Source organism: Alligator mississippiensis, chromosome 13, assembly GCF_030867095.1.
Source record: "Alligator mississippiensis isolate rAllMis1 chromosome 13, rAllMis1, whole genome shotgun sequence".
NCBI classification, from domain to species: Eukaryota; Metazoa; Chordata; order Crocodylia; family Alligatoridae; genus Alligator; species Alligator mississippiensis.
In genome coordinates, this window is record NC_081836.1 from 51,111,654 (window position 1) to 51,127,145 (window position 15,492).

Consider the following 15,492-nt stretch of genomic DNA (forward strand, 5'->3'; position numbering starts at 1 on the left):
AGGGCTTTAAAAGAGCAGTGGAAATACTGATCTGATGGTGACCAGGCAAGGAACTGAAATCCTTGACAAGTCATAAAAGATGGCAGAAATGCCCAGTGATGGAAGGGAGGAACTTTCACAAATCCACACAGGAAGTGTTTATTATCAGCATACTGAATTTCATATTTCTCTCTAATCCCCTTTTGATCCAAAATGAGACGGTAAACCTCTCATGCACAACCACAACGATCAACCTTCCATTTATGAAGCCCTCAAATCAGACCTGTTAAAGGGGAGATTAAGTAGATCCCTCCAAACCACAACTGTGGAAGCATCACAAACCTGTCTCAACTCATACACAGTACTCATAGAAGACCTATACATTTACAAACTCTACAGAAACTTCCTTTCACAGCATCCCTTAATGGAAGTCTCCTTTATAATATGCTGCCCTGCAGGAAAGGGCTTTTCAATCTCTGCTCAGTGCGACAGTAAATACTGGGGGGATAGACAGGAGCAGCAGGGAGTCATTCTTGACAGATGCTGCCATACTGGAGGCAGATCTTCCCTTCTCACCTGAAATAGGCATTTTCCTCCCTGAGCTGGCGCAGCTCTCGCTCCATCTTTGGGAATCGGGCCAGCTCTGCTTTCATGTTCTTCACAATTGCAGCATCTTGTTCCTGCAGGGAAAGCTTCTGTTCCAGATCCTGGAAGGCAAGAAATGACAAGGGAACAAGACAAGTGAGCTTAATTCAGGAGGGCTCAGGGCGACCTCTCCACTGGACTGCTAAACTTGACCAAATGCTCTTTTCTTTGCTACTCGCATTTGCACCAACAACATCAGAAACAGACTCCGCTAGCATTTACAGACCATCTGTCCTCTCCCGCACACTTCAATTCCCTACTAGCCAAGGAGTTATGAGCCAAATGCTCTGTTTTTCTCAAACACTACAAGGTAAAAAAAATATGAGCTCCAATGGACTTGAAAAGTTGCAGATGAAAGGAACACACATGCAAGGGAGATAGAGGGCATCAAGTAGCCACACCTTTTTCATGTAGTGTAACAGCAACCACTGTTTCCTACAGCAAACTAAGGAAAGGTTTATTCAGAACAGCACTACAGTGAACTGCCTGATTTCCCCAGCCCAGCCCTTTAAACCATGCTTCCCCTTCTTTGAAGTTTTTTCTTTTTGTACCCATGAAGCACTGGCAATGCTGCTGCCTTTCAGTGTGGCTCTCTGCAATGCCTACCAAAAGAAATTCCATAATAAGCACTGCTCAAAGGCTTAGTTTCCTCTACCTGTTTCCCTCACCCCCACCATGCCTCCTATTAATATAGGAATGATTCATGCTGAACTGGCCTAGACATTAGTTTGGTAAAAGACATCTCTAATATCCCCCCACCCTGCCCTGAAGTTAGCAGATAATCAAAAGCCTTCAAGCTTACTATGGTTCATAAAAACATGCTTTGAAAGGACCTGCCTGAGAGCAGGGATGAGTTCAGAGTTACTGTGTTCATCTGCTACCATTTGCCTAGGACTACTGTGCCAGAACAGTGAATAAAATCAGGAAGAGCTTGAATCAAGTGAGCAAGCAATGTAAAGATGTTAGTCAGTCTTCTGCAAAGAAGGAATGTATAGAGCTTTCAGCCAGTTGGACTTTACTATATATTAAAGATGAAGAGTGCCATGTAAAGGCTGCTTATCATAAGCTATATAATCCACTTAGCTAATTTTCATGCTTTGAAATTTGAACTGAGGTAACTTCAGCTCTCTCCGACTCAACAGGCAAGCCACTTAGCTACTCACCTGACAGGCTAGCCTTCTACTTCTGGAAGGATAATTTTTATACATGCTGCCTGCTTTTCCATGTAAAAATGAAAGAGGAAAAGCTGAGAGTGGGTCACAAAGTTTCTCACCTTAATCTTCTGCTCGTATTCAGCCATCAGGGTCTGGCTTGCTTGCAGAGTTTGGATTTGCTGGCTGGCTTCCTGCCATTTTCTATTTCATGCAGATACAAGATATCCATTTATATACAAGAATCGCTTGACAGAAGCAATCCACAAAGAGGAATATTTAGAAAATATAGTTAAAGGAATGAGAACAGTCATTCATAGGAAAAAAAATTATTCCACTTATACTTAGGTGCACCCCAATCAAACCACCTACACTCCTGCAACAGCAAGTCTGCATGTACAATACATAAAGAGTCACTTATACTTGGGTCCTAGCAGGGCACTGGAGGACAGAACTGAATAAAAATTCAGTGAGCAGGGACACACTTCATCAGCTCTTTTAATTAACCCTCAGTTACAAACATTATGAAAGTAACTATCAGGTCATAAATTAATCTTAACACTTAGATTAGCCTTCTCCACACACCCACCTCCTGTTAACTCTGTGTCTTAAAATGTCATACATCAGGCAAGGAGGTTTTAAACCTGGGTACTTATTTTTCAAGATAAAATTAAACTGCTCCTCAGAGCTAGTTTCCAACAACTTTTATAACCTGTATATCCAGATCAAAGAAGCCCTTTGAAGAGCAGAAATCAAAAGCTGTTGAAAGTTTCCTGAGTGACAGCAGCTGCAGAAGACTGAAGGTTTGTTTTTTTCTCCTGGCAGTTGTTGATTCCCTACTTACTTGAGTTGTACATCCAGCTGTTCCAACAGCTCCTCTCTCTGAGACTCCTGGCTTGCTGTTTGCATCTCCTGATTCATTAAACTCCACTTTAGCTCAGACATTCTCCCTTCTAGCATGCTGATGGTCTGGATTCACAGAAAGAAGAAGGGAAAGAACAACAGATAAATAGACCAATGGACCTTCAGGCCAGATATGATAAAAGGCAAACCGCTGAGATCAAACGCAAATGAACAATGTAAAGCGCTGAATCTAGAAATAATCCATTCAGACCTGCAAACTCACTTCAGAACAAAGGCAAAGAAGAATCTTTGCTCTCTTTCATCTGCCACAAAATTGTCAATTCCATTATCCATTAAATGAGTAATCTCAGACTGGCACACAGAAAGGCTTCAAAGCCAGAACATGCCCACATGCAAAGATCAGACTTATGGCTGCAAATTATCCCACCATAATTATATGCCCACATACCTTAGCAGTGAAGTTTCAAAACAGAGACCCAATTCTCAACAAGCCAAGTAACTGTGAAGGTATTATACCCCCAACACAAATCTAGATACTATGATCATTTCACCTTTACCTAAATCAGTGTCAAGGGAACATTTAGGGTATAAATAAAGGGGGTCTCATAGCAGCGCTTGCTGTCATACTTTTACTTGCTGCAAAGTACCTAAGCCCCTAAACCAAATCCAAATACTCATGCATGGGGATAAAAACTGAAATAAGCTTAAACCAATTGCCCAATTTATAAACACAGCAAACAAAGCAGAATCAAAAGCAAACCTGAAGAATTGAACCACAGGCTGGGATAACCTGGCCCTCAGGCCTCTCCCCCATCAGAAGCATTCTGAGACTTCACATACAATACCTAAAATATGTCAGGTACTTTCAGAGCCGGCCTTAGGGATGGGCAGCATGGGTGACCACCGAGGGTGGCCTCACACACATACACCCTGTCCTGCCCCACAGCTTGTGCCAGGAAGGAGCTGTCAGGGAACTTTGGTGGCAACTAATCCTGAGGGCTGCACAGCAGGACCTGCCCCATCTCTGGCCATGCCTGGAGCCGATTGGAGCCTGCCAGCCAGGGCAGCACAATAAAAAGCCCCTGGGCAGCAGTGGCAGTAGGCACTGCCAAGCAGCATGACAGGCCTAGAGGAGACCACCAAGAGCCAGGCCAAGGGCAAGGCAGCAATGCCCAGCAAGAAGGAGGAGTGGCTGGGTGGCCTCAGCTTGCATGCCAAGGGTTTCACCATCAATGAGCTGTTGGGACTGGAGACTGAGCTCCAGCCCGCCACTGGCACTACTGCAGAGGGTGAGGGCAGCACTGCCCTGCTACTGGGGCTGGCCTTCTTGCTGCCTGCCCTTCCTGCCGCCCACACTGAGCCTCTGCCACCCAGCCCCACCACCTGGCAGCAGGCCAGCATCTCGGGTGGGCAGACACATGGTCCCTGCCACCCATAGCCACTGGGGCACGTGTGCCCCTCACACATGCGCACCCCTCCCAACCTCTTACACACCCTCAGTCATCCAGCACCCCACCCACCCACCCAGGGCTGGTGACTGGAGTGGGGGGAGCCAAAATACAAGTTCACCCAGGGCGCCATTTTCCCTAAGGCCAGTTCTGGATACTTTACTGACAAAGACAGACAAAAAAACTACCCCAAAGTTGAGGGACATGAGATAAATGGCACTGGAATGGGACTGTTTGAAGACCTAATATTGGCTCAAGTGTCCTCTCAAGCAACAGGAGGACTATGATGGTGTTATGGTCACTAATTCCAACTTAAATTAGACGCATTCAAAAGCTTGTCTAACTTCATCCTACCCAGCAGCTGGTCCAACAGAAGGTATCAACCAAAAAAGTCCTTGCCTTGCATGATATATAATAACCCAGAAACCTTCCACATCAGACCTGAGCAGCTAAGACTATTTAACAATCAAAAAAATATTTAACTATCAAAATCCAGGAAAGGAAGTTGACAGTTTTGGAAGACATCCCCTGCTCATAGCTTTGTCCCCACCTGTATCTCAGCATCTCTTATTCTCCTGCTCATTTCCTCATCCACACCCTCACCTCACTACTGCCCTTTACTTTCCCTACTCTGCTTCATGCCTTCTCTCCCGCAATTTCCCCAGTACCTGGCATGCCCTCACTTCTCCTCCAGCCATTTCCTCTAATCAGTCCACCTTCTCAAACTATTTTCCTGTGCCTTGATTCGTTTAGACTGTTTGGGGTAGACGCATATATTAACAAATCTACATTTGTTAAATCACAGCATAGTTTCTGGTTCCAGCCTTGGTACTAAAAGTTAGTTGCTCTGATTTACATGACCCTCAAAGTCACCCAGAGCTGTGGACAGAAGAAGAAAGTACTAGGCACCTACTTCATTAGCTTCAGCTAATTTGCTCTCCTTCTCCTGCAGCTTCTTGCTCATGGTTTCCATACTCTTCTTATAGGATTTATTCATCTCAATTTGTTCCTTTAGTTTATTCTCAGCCTCCACTTCCCTCTCTTGATACTGCTTTATGCGTGTGAGAAGCTCTTGGTTCCGGTCAGCCTCATGCTACAGAAGGGGAAATGCAAAAGAAAATCATAAAACAAAAGCAGCATAAGGGTGAAGCCATTTTTTTCCTTGTCTGCTATCCCCACTGAAGTCCAAAAGGCATTACCTTTAAGCCAGTTTCCCAACCTTTTCCAGCCCAAGGTATATTTACATTAATAAAAATATTCTGCAGCACACCTGTTAAGGCATTCCCCATCCTCATACCTATTGTAGCACACTACCATGGCAAAATTCCGCAGCACGCCTGTTCATTTATGACAGCACACTTTTGTGCCATGGCACACTGGTTGGGAAACACTGCTTTAAGCAATGGTTCTCAAAAACAAAAATTTAAACCCTACTCCCTTTCAAAGGAAGAATCTTCCTGAAGTCCAGGTGGAAATGAAAAACAGGCTCACGGAGACAAAAAATTATATGACAGACTTTGGGCACCTCTTGGACAGACATGTAGACATCAGAATATAGAAGCAGCTTCACTTTGCAAAGCACACTTTAGATCAAACACAAAAATCTTGGCCATATCAGTTAAAAGGTGACCTATTATAAATAAGACATAGGCCTTCAAAGACCTGGGTTAACAAAATTAGTTAATTGTTGCAATCTCTTTGCACTATATTATTACAAATCTGAGGTATTTTAATCGGAAACCAACTATAAGCAAACTGTATAAATAACAGTGCATAAAATCACCAATGTACAGGGCCAGATTTGGGTTTTTTCAACCAGATCTGCTTTTCTGCTCTTTTTTTTTTTTTTTTTTTTTGCTTTCTGCCAACATTTCACACACCGTTTCATAACTCAAATTGATTAACATTTATTGAAAAATGTGTAGCAAATTGCTCTGCTAATCAAAGCATATCGAGCACCGGATTTACATACTAAGCAAGGATTATGCAAAGCAAGGCTAGGTTCCTAAAACCTTTATCCACATGACTCATGAACACAAAATTTGAGCAGGGCAATTACCAGAGTGCTGGATTAGTGCTGCTCCCTTTTTGTATTGGTATTTTGAGGGTTTCTGTGACTGACTCAGCTACATTCTGGTTTGAACTCTTCTTGGCTTAATCCCAAAATCACCTGACTTGAGAGGAACTAGGAATTTTCTCTGTGACCCACCACTTCACAGCAGCAGAGTAAATCTGCCTTCTCATAACATTTTCCTGCATGTCTCTTTAAGTAGCTAACTTCTGAAGAAAAATTGAAGAGCTTTGTAGGATGACAAAGCCCACAAGCTCTGCTGCTTATTTCAGCAACATAGGTAAGCACGATGCATGGTTATAAAACCAGAGAGCAATGAAACCTATTAGTCTGAGTGGGACTCACAGTCTTATCAGTGCAGCCTCTCTTGTGACAGTTTCATGGTTGGTGCTGTTGCCATTCCCATTCATTACAGTTAAACATGCTAAGTGTTTGCAATTCTGCCAAGAGAAGTTCAAATACTTCTGAGAGAAATGAGGTTTAGCATTCCAGCCCCAAACCTCTCTTTGTACATGCTGAGCTGATAACCAATTGAGTGCTAAAAAAAAATCAAACCATTTGTGAGCCACAGGAACGCTCGTGCGATGCTCACAAGATGCTCTCATGAGAGCCCTACCCATCAGACACCAGATGACTATGCCCTACCCACCTCATAGTTCCTGGCATTCATGTTAGCTGCTTTCTCTAGCTCAATACGAGCTCGTTTGTGGCTAAGCTCCATCTGCATCTTCTCCCGTTCCACCTGCAGGAGCTGAGATTTTGAATGGATCTGCCCAGCTTGTTCCTCCAGCTGATTGGTTAACAAGCAAGGAAAGACAAAATACACAGTCAGCAGCAAGCAATCATATTCTGAAACAAAACAAAGTTACCTACAGATCCTCTTGGCTGTCTCAAAGAAGAAACACCACGTAGCTAAGGAATCAGAGATCTAAGTGCTCAGCAAGGTAGCAAGTTGGAGTGCACCTGGAGGTACCTGGCACAATCTTTGGTTTTATTTCGATGAAAGCATGCTTCATGCAAAATTACTACCAGGACAGTATGCAAGGGAGTAACAGAATATTTTGTCTGTAGGAAATCTTCAAACTGAACATATGTTCAATCAAAAAGCTGGGATACAGATTTTCCGCAACCAGCAACGCACAACTAAAAGACGAATCCAGAAATCAGAAAATTAGCTAGAATTTGAAATGCAATGGAGGGTTAAATAAAGATCAATGCATCTATACTTTACACTCAGACTTAACAGAATACCACATCAAACTCTGGAACACAGAAACTTTTAAGTGACAGTGGTCTAATATATATTAGGCATTGTACAGTGCCTATCACCATACTCTCCGTGAGTAATTTAGCGAATGAAACATTAACATTTCTTGGGCTACGTTTCTTGTCCATATGAACGTCCTCAATGGAGCGAGTTCAGCAAATTGAGTGAATAACAGCAATGTTCCCCAGGCAAGTTGGGTCACCTTGCTACATACTGTACAAATGCATAATAAGGAGGCAGCCCCTGCCTGCTACACACTGTACAAATACATAACAAAAGGGAAGCCCCTGCCCAAAGCCAGCTCACAATTTAAGAATAAGATAAAAGATACAGACAGACAAGGGACAACAGAGAAACAAGACTGGTCAGCTGTGTAAGGAAAAAGATGGGAACAAAGTAGCTACTTAACTCCCACTGGGTTCTCTGCAGATGACCTGGGAAAAGTGGTTGCCCTCATCCCAAGTACAGGCAACCCCTGCTTAGCGCTCTTAATTGGTTCCTGAAAAACTAAGCGTTAAGCGAAATCACAAGTATTTGATGACCCAAAATGGCAACCGCAACTGTTTTTAATGACCCCAAAACAGCGACCGTGAGCTTTATAATGAAACTCGCTGAGCACTAAGCAAAATCAGGTATCAATTTAAAATGAGCATTATAGCAAAACAGCACTAAGCAAAACAGCATTAAGCGGGGGTTGCCTGTAAACTATCCATTTAAGCTTATGATGGAGTGGGATGAAACCACCTCACAATTTACCATCCTAATTTGGCCTGCAGATAACCTACAGGAAGGAAACTCAAAGGACCTCTTTGAATATTTACCAAGATAAAGAATCATGTCCTTAACAAACATATTAAAAAATTAAGGACTTAGGAATTTGCACCTTTAAAAATATCTCCTTTATTGACACTGTTAGGAGAATAAGTTAAATAGATAACAGGCACAATCACCTAAATGAACAAGTGGACAGCCCAAGAATCACATGAACTCTCACTGACACTGCAAACACTTATTGCTGTCAGCGAGCCAGGAGTGTCTCACCTGTACCCTCTGCTGGTACTGCATATGCAAGGTATTTTGAGATGATCCTGGAGTGGCCAAGCCAGATGTCCCCTCCATGCGCTGTGAGATGAAGTTGTTGAGAGACCTCAAAGTGGAGAAGACAGTTGTATTATCTTCCAGGTTTTCCATGGCTCCCTGGAAACATACAAGTGAAACATTCAGGGCAAGTTACTCTCTACTCACTGCTGTTACAAAACGCATCCCCTTCCTGGGTTCCTATGGAGCCTAGAGCCTTCTCATTTACAGAGTGCAAAGCCAAAATTGTCAGCCACAGCTGAGATTCACAGGCCATTACTGGGGCCTCCGCTGATCCACAAAGCACCAAGAAAAAGCTTGTAGATTTGTGACATCAACTCAGACTACTACGGTACAACCCCTTACCTTACGTGGTTCTCAGTAGTATCATTTATTTCAACACATCTTTCCCCACAATTTTAACCCACTGGTCAGAAGGCACCACACACTGACACATTCAAAACTCCCCCTGCATTTAATTAGACTGGAGTTACGGGGCCACAATCTGTACCTTGGCACTTCCGCTGCTTGGGGAAGCAGCATCTATTTCCACAGTATTCATCCTACATAACACAGAGAAGAGCAGAAGGCAAATACTGGAGACAAGAATATCCTTGGAACGTAACATTGGCAAATAGAAAGCATTTCTAATGCTTCCTCTCAGTGCTTTTTAACTACAGACTGGGATAGGAGAGACCACCTGATCTGCATCCAAACTAGTAGTAAATATTGCCACCTAAATTATACTGGGCCCTAATGCCCATTTTCACAAAAGAATTTAAACCCTAACATTCGCTGACTTTCATTTAATCTGAGTTCCCCAAGTGCCTAAGTCACTTTCATAACGGAAATTTTGGCTCCTAACTCACTTACGTACCTTTGAAAACGTTACAAGTATAGGATAGGATGAAGATGTCAAAGGGCACGTTGACTTCGTTTGAAAATACCCTCAACGCTTCTCACAAATAAACTCGGCTCATAGCGTTCGCACAGGGCAACACGGTCCCAGCGACACCGGGCACACGCCGGCGGAGGAGCCCGCTGGGCTGCCCCAGCGCAGCGCTGCGGCGGGGGGCGTGGATCTTCCCAGCACCAGCGCCCCTTCGTGTTTCCAAATTAAAAAGCAGCAGAGAAAGTTTAGCAACTGCTGCTAAAAGCAGGCACGGGCGCAGCTGGGACGGAGGCGGGTATCACAGCCACTGGGGGGACACAGCGGCGCCCCCCCAACAGCGGGGTGAGGAGGGAGGGGGCTGGGCTCAGGCGTGCAGTGCACTACACTACACTGCATGGGTGTGGCTGCAGCGGGGGCACAGCAATGCAGTCACTGGGGGGCCATGCTAGGCACCGGGAGGGGGAGGGGGGGCACAGACGTGCAGTGCACTGAGGCAAGGCGCTGCACTGGCTCGCTGGGATGGCAGGAAGCCCCGCCCGGCCCGGCCCGGCCCCGCGCGCGCTCGCTCACCCGCCGCCACCGCCGTCTCCGGCTTGGATCTCCCTCCTCGGCCCGGCGCCGAGATCCCGCGAGAACTCGCCTACACCTCCCGCGAGATCTTGGCGCCCTCTACCGTAAAGCTGGGATGAGGATGTTCCGAGCGCTCTCCTACCGTAATACTGAGAGTATACGCGACTAATTCCCAAAGTGATCACTCTATAGAGGGAGGAGGAGCGGGGGGGGGGGGGTGTCCCTACAGCATCATACAAGGGAGATCAAACGCTTTTATTACAGGGAGACAAGGTTCCTTGGGTGAATTTGATATATTTTATCAGACCAACCCAAATGGTTGGAGAATAGTTATTAAGCAAGCTTTTGGGTTCAAAAACCCTTCCTTTATTACAGGGAAGAAGGCTGGATTGAATGAAGCACCGTAATGCAGGAGAGGAAGTCAAGCCTCCAGCTTGGCAGCAGAGGTCCCATGAGCCCAAGGGCAAGTCATTTGGCTGCTCAGATTGCATGCATTTGGTCCACGAGCGACTCTGACAAGCTCGTTGCTGTGACTGCAAGAAACCAGCCCTGCAACATGGAAACTTTCAGGCCACATGCATGCAATTGGGCAACGTAAATTTGGTAACAACAAAATAAAATGGGATTTAAGTCAGAAACATTAGGCAACCTTAAAAAAAAAAGTGGTGCTACCACCCCCAGCTTGAAGGCCCACTGACAGGGAGTGTAAAGAACAGATTGCTTGAGGATCAAAATAGTTATTTTCAAAAATAATTAAAAAAAAATAAATGAATAGGTGCAGAAATTATTCCAACAAACAAAATTCCAGCCACTACCAGACGGCAAAAATTTGCCAGTACCATTTTCCTTACTGGAGATTAATAACACCTTGCGTCATTGATCTAATAGGGGCCTTCCTATTAATAGGAGTGAAAATGACCTCATCCGTGGCACTGAACCTGTTCTATTGTAATACACTGGCAATCTGATGAAATAGCAGTTTCTAAATATAGTGTGACCATGGCACATGCATTGGTAATAACTCAGCACAACCATCAACTTGTAATATTCTGTGATCACAGTCATATATTCTGAATGCCCCATTACAGATTTACATGACAGTGCAGATTTTGAGATCCATTAAATGATTATGTATTTTCTAAATGTTCTAATAAATTGCAATAGCCTTCAGAAAAGATGAAGGGCACATAAAATTGGCTGGCAGTCCTCTTCCTTTTCACTCCCATTATGGCAACTGACTCGATGCTCCATTCCAAATATAACTAAAAAGATAATGTAGTAATTTTAAAACACACACATCAACAAAACTATAACCAGTGCTTTATTTTTCTTTCCATCACTCTATCCCTGTGGACTTTCATGCCACTGCATGCCATTCACAACAGCCTCCTCCCACGTCGGAGTAAGACTGGATGTTTTTGCTGGTATAATTAGAATAGCAGCTCAGTGAAGCAGCAACCTTGTCTTGCTTTGGATATCTATGGCACAATATAAATAATGGCAGATTCTCCCAAAGTAGGATTAACAAAAAAACCAAAACGTAAGAGTTTAAATGGATAATTCTTTAGGTCTACCCCAAGTCCCAGCGTCCAATCAATGACTGACAACCCATGCGAGAAAGGCAGACATAATCAGTTTTTCACAGTCTTTCTGTACCCTCTTGCCAAGTAATAGGATTCTGCAGATTCTTTCCTGCTGGCCTGAGGCTTTATAGTTCTTACGTTGCAGAAGTGCTCCATCAGCCTGCTTTGGAGAAGTTGGGCATCTCTTCCATTCCAGAATTTACAGAGCATGATCCCCCCTGGCTGCAAGATGCTTGAGGACATATCCAGAACAGATAAGCACAAGTTAATCAGTTTCTCATGATCTAGTTCTTGGATCCCTGTGGCATTAGGTGCCATGTCGCTCAGAATAACATCTGCTTTCCCTGAAGGAAGCAGCTCCTGGATCTTATTAAGCGTGCTTGGATCTGTCACGTCAGCATTGGAGAGGAAAACTGCTCCTTCCAGAGGGGCAATCCGCAGGAGGTCAACTCCAAGGACAAAGCCAACAGGGGCATTGGCATCTAGGAAACAAAATGTTAATGAAAGAATGAAAAACACAAGACAGGCCCCTGCTTTCAAACTGATCAAGGTTATTACAAATGCTGCTAATAATGCATGTATCCAGTAGCTCAGTACTCTATGTATAAACCTACATCATGTGTTGACAAAGTACAATCTACCTCATCCATGACCAATGTGCTGACCTGGTTAATCCACCAAGACCCAGTGACCTGGAATAAATATTTTTGTTTTAAAAAAATCTATATCCCAGAGTTTTAATCTATACCAGATATATCAGCAGCAGGGCAGTTCTGCACTCAGCCAATAACAACAAAACTTGCCCTATTACACCTTACAAACATTAACAAATTAAACCACAACACCCATGGGCATTTTTCAGAAACAAAAATAGAGGCAGAGAAGTTAAATTACCTGCTTGAGATCACAGACACAAATTGCCCTCAGGGATGGAGACAAAATCTCTTTCCCAGCCCTATTCTCTACCCTCTCAATGACCATCCCTTGTACTGTGGCTCAGTGTAAAAGTTTAGTCCCCCTTGCAATACATTTCTTCCCAGGTTTTTACTCCTTAGAGAAGGCGTCATGTGCTCATCCAAGGAAGTATTTCCTTTCTATTCCCAGCATGGCTACAAAAAATCTAAAGTTTGTAGTTGATTTAAATTTTATATAATTAAATTACTAAGCTGAGTACAAGACACACTGAAGTGCAACTAAACTATCTACACCATCCCTGATTCTACTGAAAGAAGACAATCTCCACAAACTCCAGGTCAAGTCAGCACTGTCTGCTACTTCCTTTGGTGTTGGAACTCAGATGACCCAGTCATCAATTGAGCCAAAATGTTTTTATTAAATCCAAAGGCCAACAGTAGTTGTACAGTGACTTTAAACAAACACTCTAACAAAACATTAACTGCATGTTAGACAGTGGTGTTACAATCCTCAGCAAAAATCGCACCCACACCATGAGATTACCATAAATATTGATCAAGTACCTGCAATAAGGCTATGCCCAAGGATCAGTAAAGGCTTATGCTGGCTGGTTCCAACACAGCTTCACTTGACATATGCAAAGACATCCTCTCTTGCAGTCTTTTATGTCCCTAGATTTCTCATCGCATCCTAACTAGAAACTTCACATGTATTTGCCTTTCCCACACACCAGTGAAAATTCCTTTGCCCATCTGCCCTAGATTTCTTAGGCATAATGTCTGCTATGGCAGGCTGGCATCATTTGGCCCATTCCTCTTTCTAGATTAAAATAGCTGTGGCCCTTTGTACTCCTTTTGGAGGACATTAGCATTTCCACTCTTCCAAGTGATTGCCTGTCTGACCTTTTGTCTTTTCCTCTCTCTCTCAACTACCGGATACCTGAAATTGCCAAGTCTGTATCTGGTGAAACATCCCATCACCTATGGCATTTCACTGCCTAATTCCTACATTTGGGAGCTAAGCTTGTGCACTTACCAGTGCCCAAAGCATTGACCCTCTGTATAGCAACCTGACTCCACGCCCCAGGAGCAGCTCCACAGTCTAGCACAGAAAGCCCTGGGCACAGAACCCGATGTTTATCATCAATCTCCAGCAGTTTGAAGGCACTTCGGCAACGATAATTCTGCTGTTTCACTGCCTTCACAAATGGGTCCTTCAAATGCCGTGCCAGCCAGCGGTGCTCTGTTCCAGTTCTGCTCTTCAGACATACCACTGCAGTGTGCAACCTCTGGCACAGAAGCAAAGGGCTTGTCCACCTCTGATAACTACGAAAAAAAGACAAGGAAACCAATTAGTGCATAGCCCCTGCAAGTTTGAGAACCCCACCTTTTCACATAATTAACTCCCATCTTGACTTTAGTCCTTCCAATTTATCACTACACTCATCTACAACACAGTCTTTTAAGAAGATGTACTGTTTTATTTTTGAGACTCTCGGGTCTGTACAGTTGATTCATATTTAGACACTATTTATACTGTGGCAGCACCAAAGTTTTGGGGGGGTTTTTTAACTTTTCTGTAGTCCAAGCCAAATTAGCCAAAACAAATCCCAAATCTGGGAGTCAGTCCAGAACCATAAGTGGCCCTACTACCAGCAAACATCTCCCACCCCCATCTGGGGCTTCAGATGTTTCCCAAACCTTTGGTGGGCATCCTACTTACAGGCCCAAGCCCAGAGGTTTGGGGTTCGGATGCCCTCCAATTTTGCTTGCCCTCAGCTGTAAAGCCCCAGGGGCAAGCCAGGGAGGAGTCTTCAGGAATCCCCATTACGGAGCCCATTCAGAACGCAAGAATTGCCATTTACAGGGTCAGACCATAGGTCCATCTTACCCAATCTCCTGTGTCACACAGGGGCAGAGAGGGGACACTGAAAGGGAGAGGGAACTGAGTGAGACCAGGGCTTTTTCCACTGTTCCTCTCCCACTTGCAGCCTTCAGCACTTAGGACACTTTTACCCCTTCCAGGGGGAGTGCTTTAATTAGAGTGGAGCCGCTCCACTTAAAGCATCACCATGTCTCATGTATCAGCGTCCCCATGCTTCAAAATGGCAGCAGGGGCACTTGAACTAAAGCTTGTTCAACAAGCTTTACATAAAGCGCTCGAGTGCCATTTTTAAGTGCAGGCACACTGATGCATGAGATGCAGGAGGCTGCTGCAGCACAGCAATTGCCACACTCCAGCAGACTCGATCAGGTCCGGGGGGGCTGGACCCGATGAGCTGCGAGGTGCCTTCCAGCCCCTAACATCTATGAATCTATAAGTCTGCTCTGACGTGCTCGAACCCCAGCGCATCGGGGCAGCCTCCGCGCTCCTGTACCGGTGCCGTTACGCTCCAGGAAGCTCGGGTTTGGGGGCCAGGCCAGCTCCCGACACCCCTTTTCGTGCCGTGCCGTTCCACGCACGGACCACGACGCTCCCGGTCCCAAGCAGAGCGCCATTTCAATGTCCTCGATTCACCCCAAGAACCTCATCTGCCATTTGTATACCCGAAAACCCGTGCCCACTCGATCTCATCCTCCAACCCTTCCATCCAAGGGCTCCCGGGCACCTCCCGCAGCAACCCCACACCACCCTTCCCAGCGCCGCTGCTTTCCAGAAACCTGCCACTCGCGACGGGGCCCTTCCACGCACGCCCCTCCAGCGCTGGGGCTGGATAGACCCCCCAGCAGCTCGGCTGCGGGGTGTGCATGCGTGCACCCTTCTCCCTGCCCATTCTAGTGGGCAGGGTTTCCTGCAGGGCCTCCTTTTATGGCGCAGCTCCCGAATGCAAGACGAGCTCCCCCGCGCCAGCGCCCGTGCTGCATTGGAGCTGGGGCCGCACCACGGCGCCCCCTGCAGAGAGGGAGCGCACCCCCCCTCTCACCGGCTCATGGTCCCGGCCGGTGCGCCCGTCTCCGGCGTCCCCCCGGAAGCACGCGCCGCGCCCGGGTTCCGGCCGGCCGGCAGGGGGCCGCGCTGGGCGCGGGGCGC

General features: G+C 45.5%; 2 protein-coding genes across 6 annotated transcripts in view; both read right to left on the reverse strand.

The window, feature by feature from the left end:
• MAD1L1 (mitotic arrest deficient 1 like 1) overlaps positions 1–10,050 on the reverse strand; it is a 488,928-nt gene extending 478,878 nt beyond the window's left edge. For 3 of the 4 annotated variants that reach the window (XM_059716930.1, XM_014610725.3, XM_059716931.1), the window contains exons 1-7: positions 9,965–10,050; positions 8,467–8,622; positions 6,808–6,948; positions 5,001–5,180; positions 2,620–2,744; positions 1,898–1,979; positions 556–686 (exon numbers count right to left, since the gene is read on the reverse strand). In XM_059716930.1, coding sequence (XP_059572913.1) covers positions 556–686; positions 1,898–1,979; positions 2,620–2,744; positions 5,001–5,180; positions 6,808–6,948; positions 8,467–8,616 — 809 coding nt within the window. In that variant the 5' untranslated portion in view covers positions 8,617–8,622; positions 9,965–10,050. Of the gene's footprint in view, positions 1–555; positions 687–1,897; positions 1,980–2,619; positions 2,745–5,000; positions 5,181–6,807; positions 6,949–8,466; positions 8,623–9,379; positions 9,927–9,964 lie in introns of those variants that run through there. The other variant, XM_019494775.2, reaches the window with a different exon arrangement.
• Positions 10,051–11,267: 1,217 nt separating this feature from the next.
• Positions 11,268–15,466, reverse strand: MRM2 (mitochondrial rRNA methyltransferase 2). 2 transcript variants are annotated; one of them, XM_014610729.3, is made up of 3 exons: positions 15,386–15,466; positions 13,498–13,787; positions 11,268–12,029 (listed from the first exon to the last, which is right to left on the reverse strand). In XM_014610729.3, exons 1-3 carry the CDS (start codon positions 15,391–15,393, stop codon positions 11,596–11,598), a joined length of 732 nt encoding a protein of 243 aa, XP_014466215.1. In that variant the 5' UTR covers positions 15,394–15,466; the 3' UTR covers positions 11,268–11,595. The 2 variants fall into 2 exon arrangements, with proteins under 2 accessions (XP_014466215.1, XP_006276333.3); XM_006276271.4 differs by lacking the exon at positions 15,386–15,466 and adding an exon at positions 15,123–15,378.
• Positions 15,467–15,492: the final 26 nt, after the last annotated feature.

Coding starts and splice junctions, on each gene's coding strand:
- MRM2 (XM_006276271.4), bottom strand. CDS start 15,235: ATGGGCAGGGAGAAGGGTGCACGCATGCACACCCCGCAGCCGAGCTGC. Junction 13,788..15,122: donor GGCCCCGTCGCGAGTGGCAG/GTTTCTGGAAAG, acceptor TTTTTTTCGTAG/TTATCAGAGGTGGACAAGCC. Junction 12,030..13,497: donor GGTCAATGCTTTGGGCACTG/GTAAGTGCACAA, acceptor TTTGTTTCCTAG/ATGCCAATGCCCCTGTTGGC.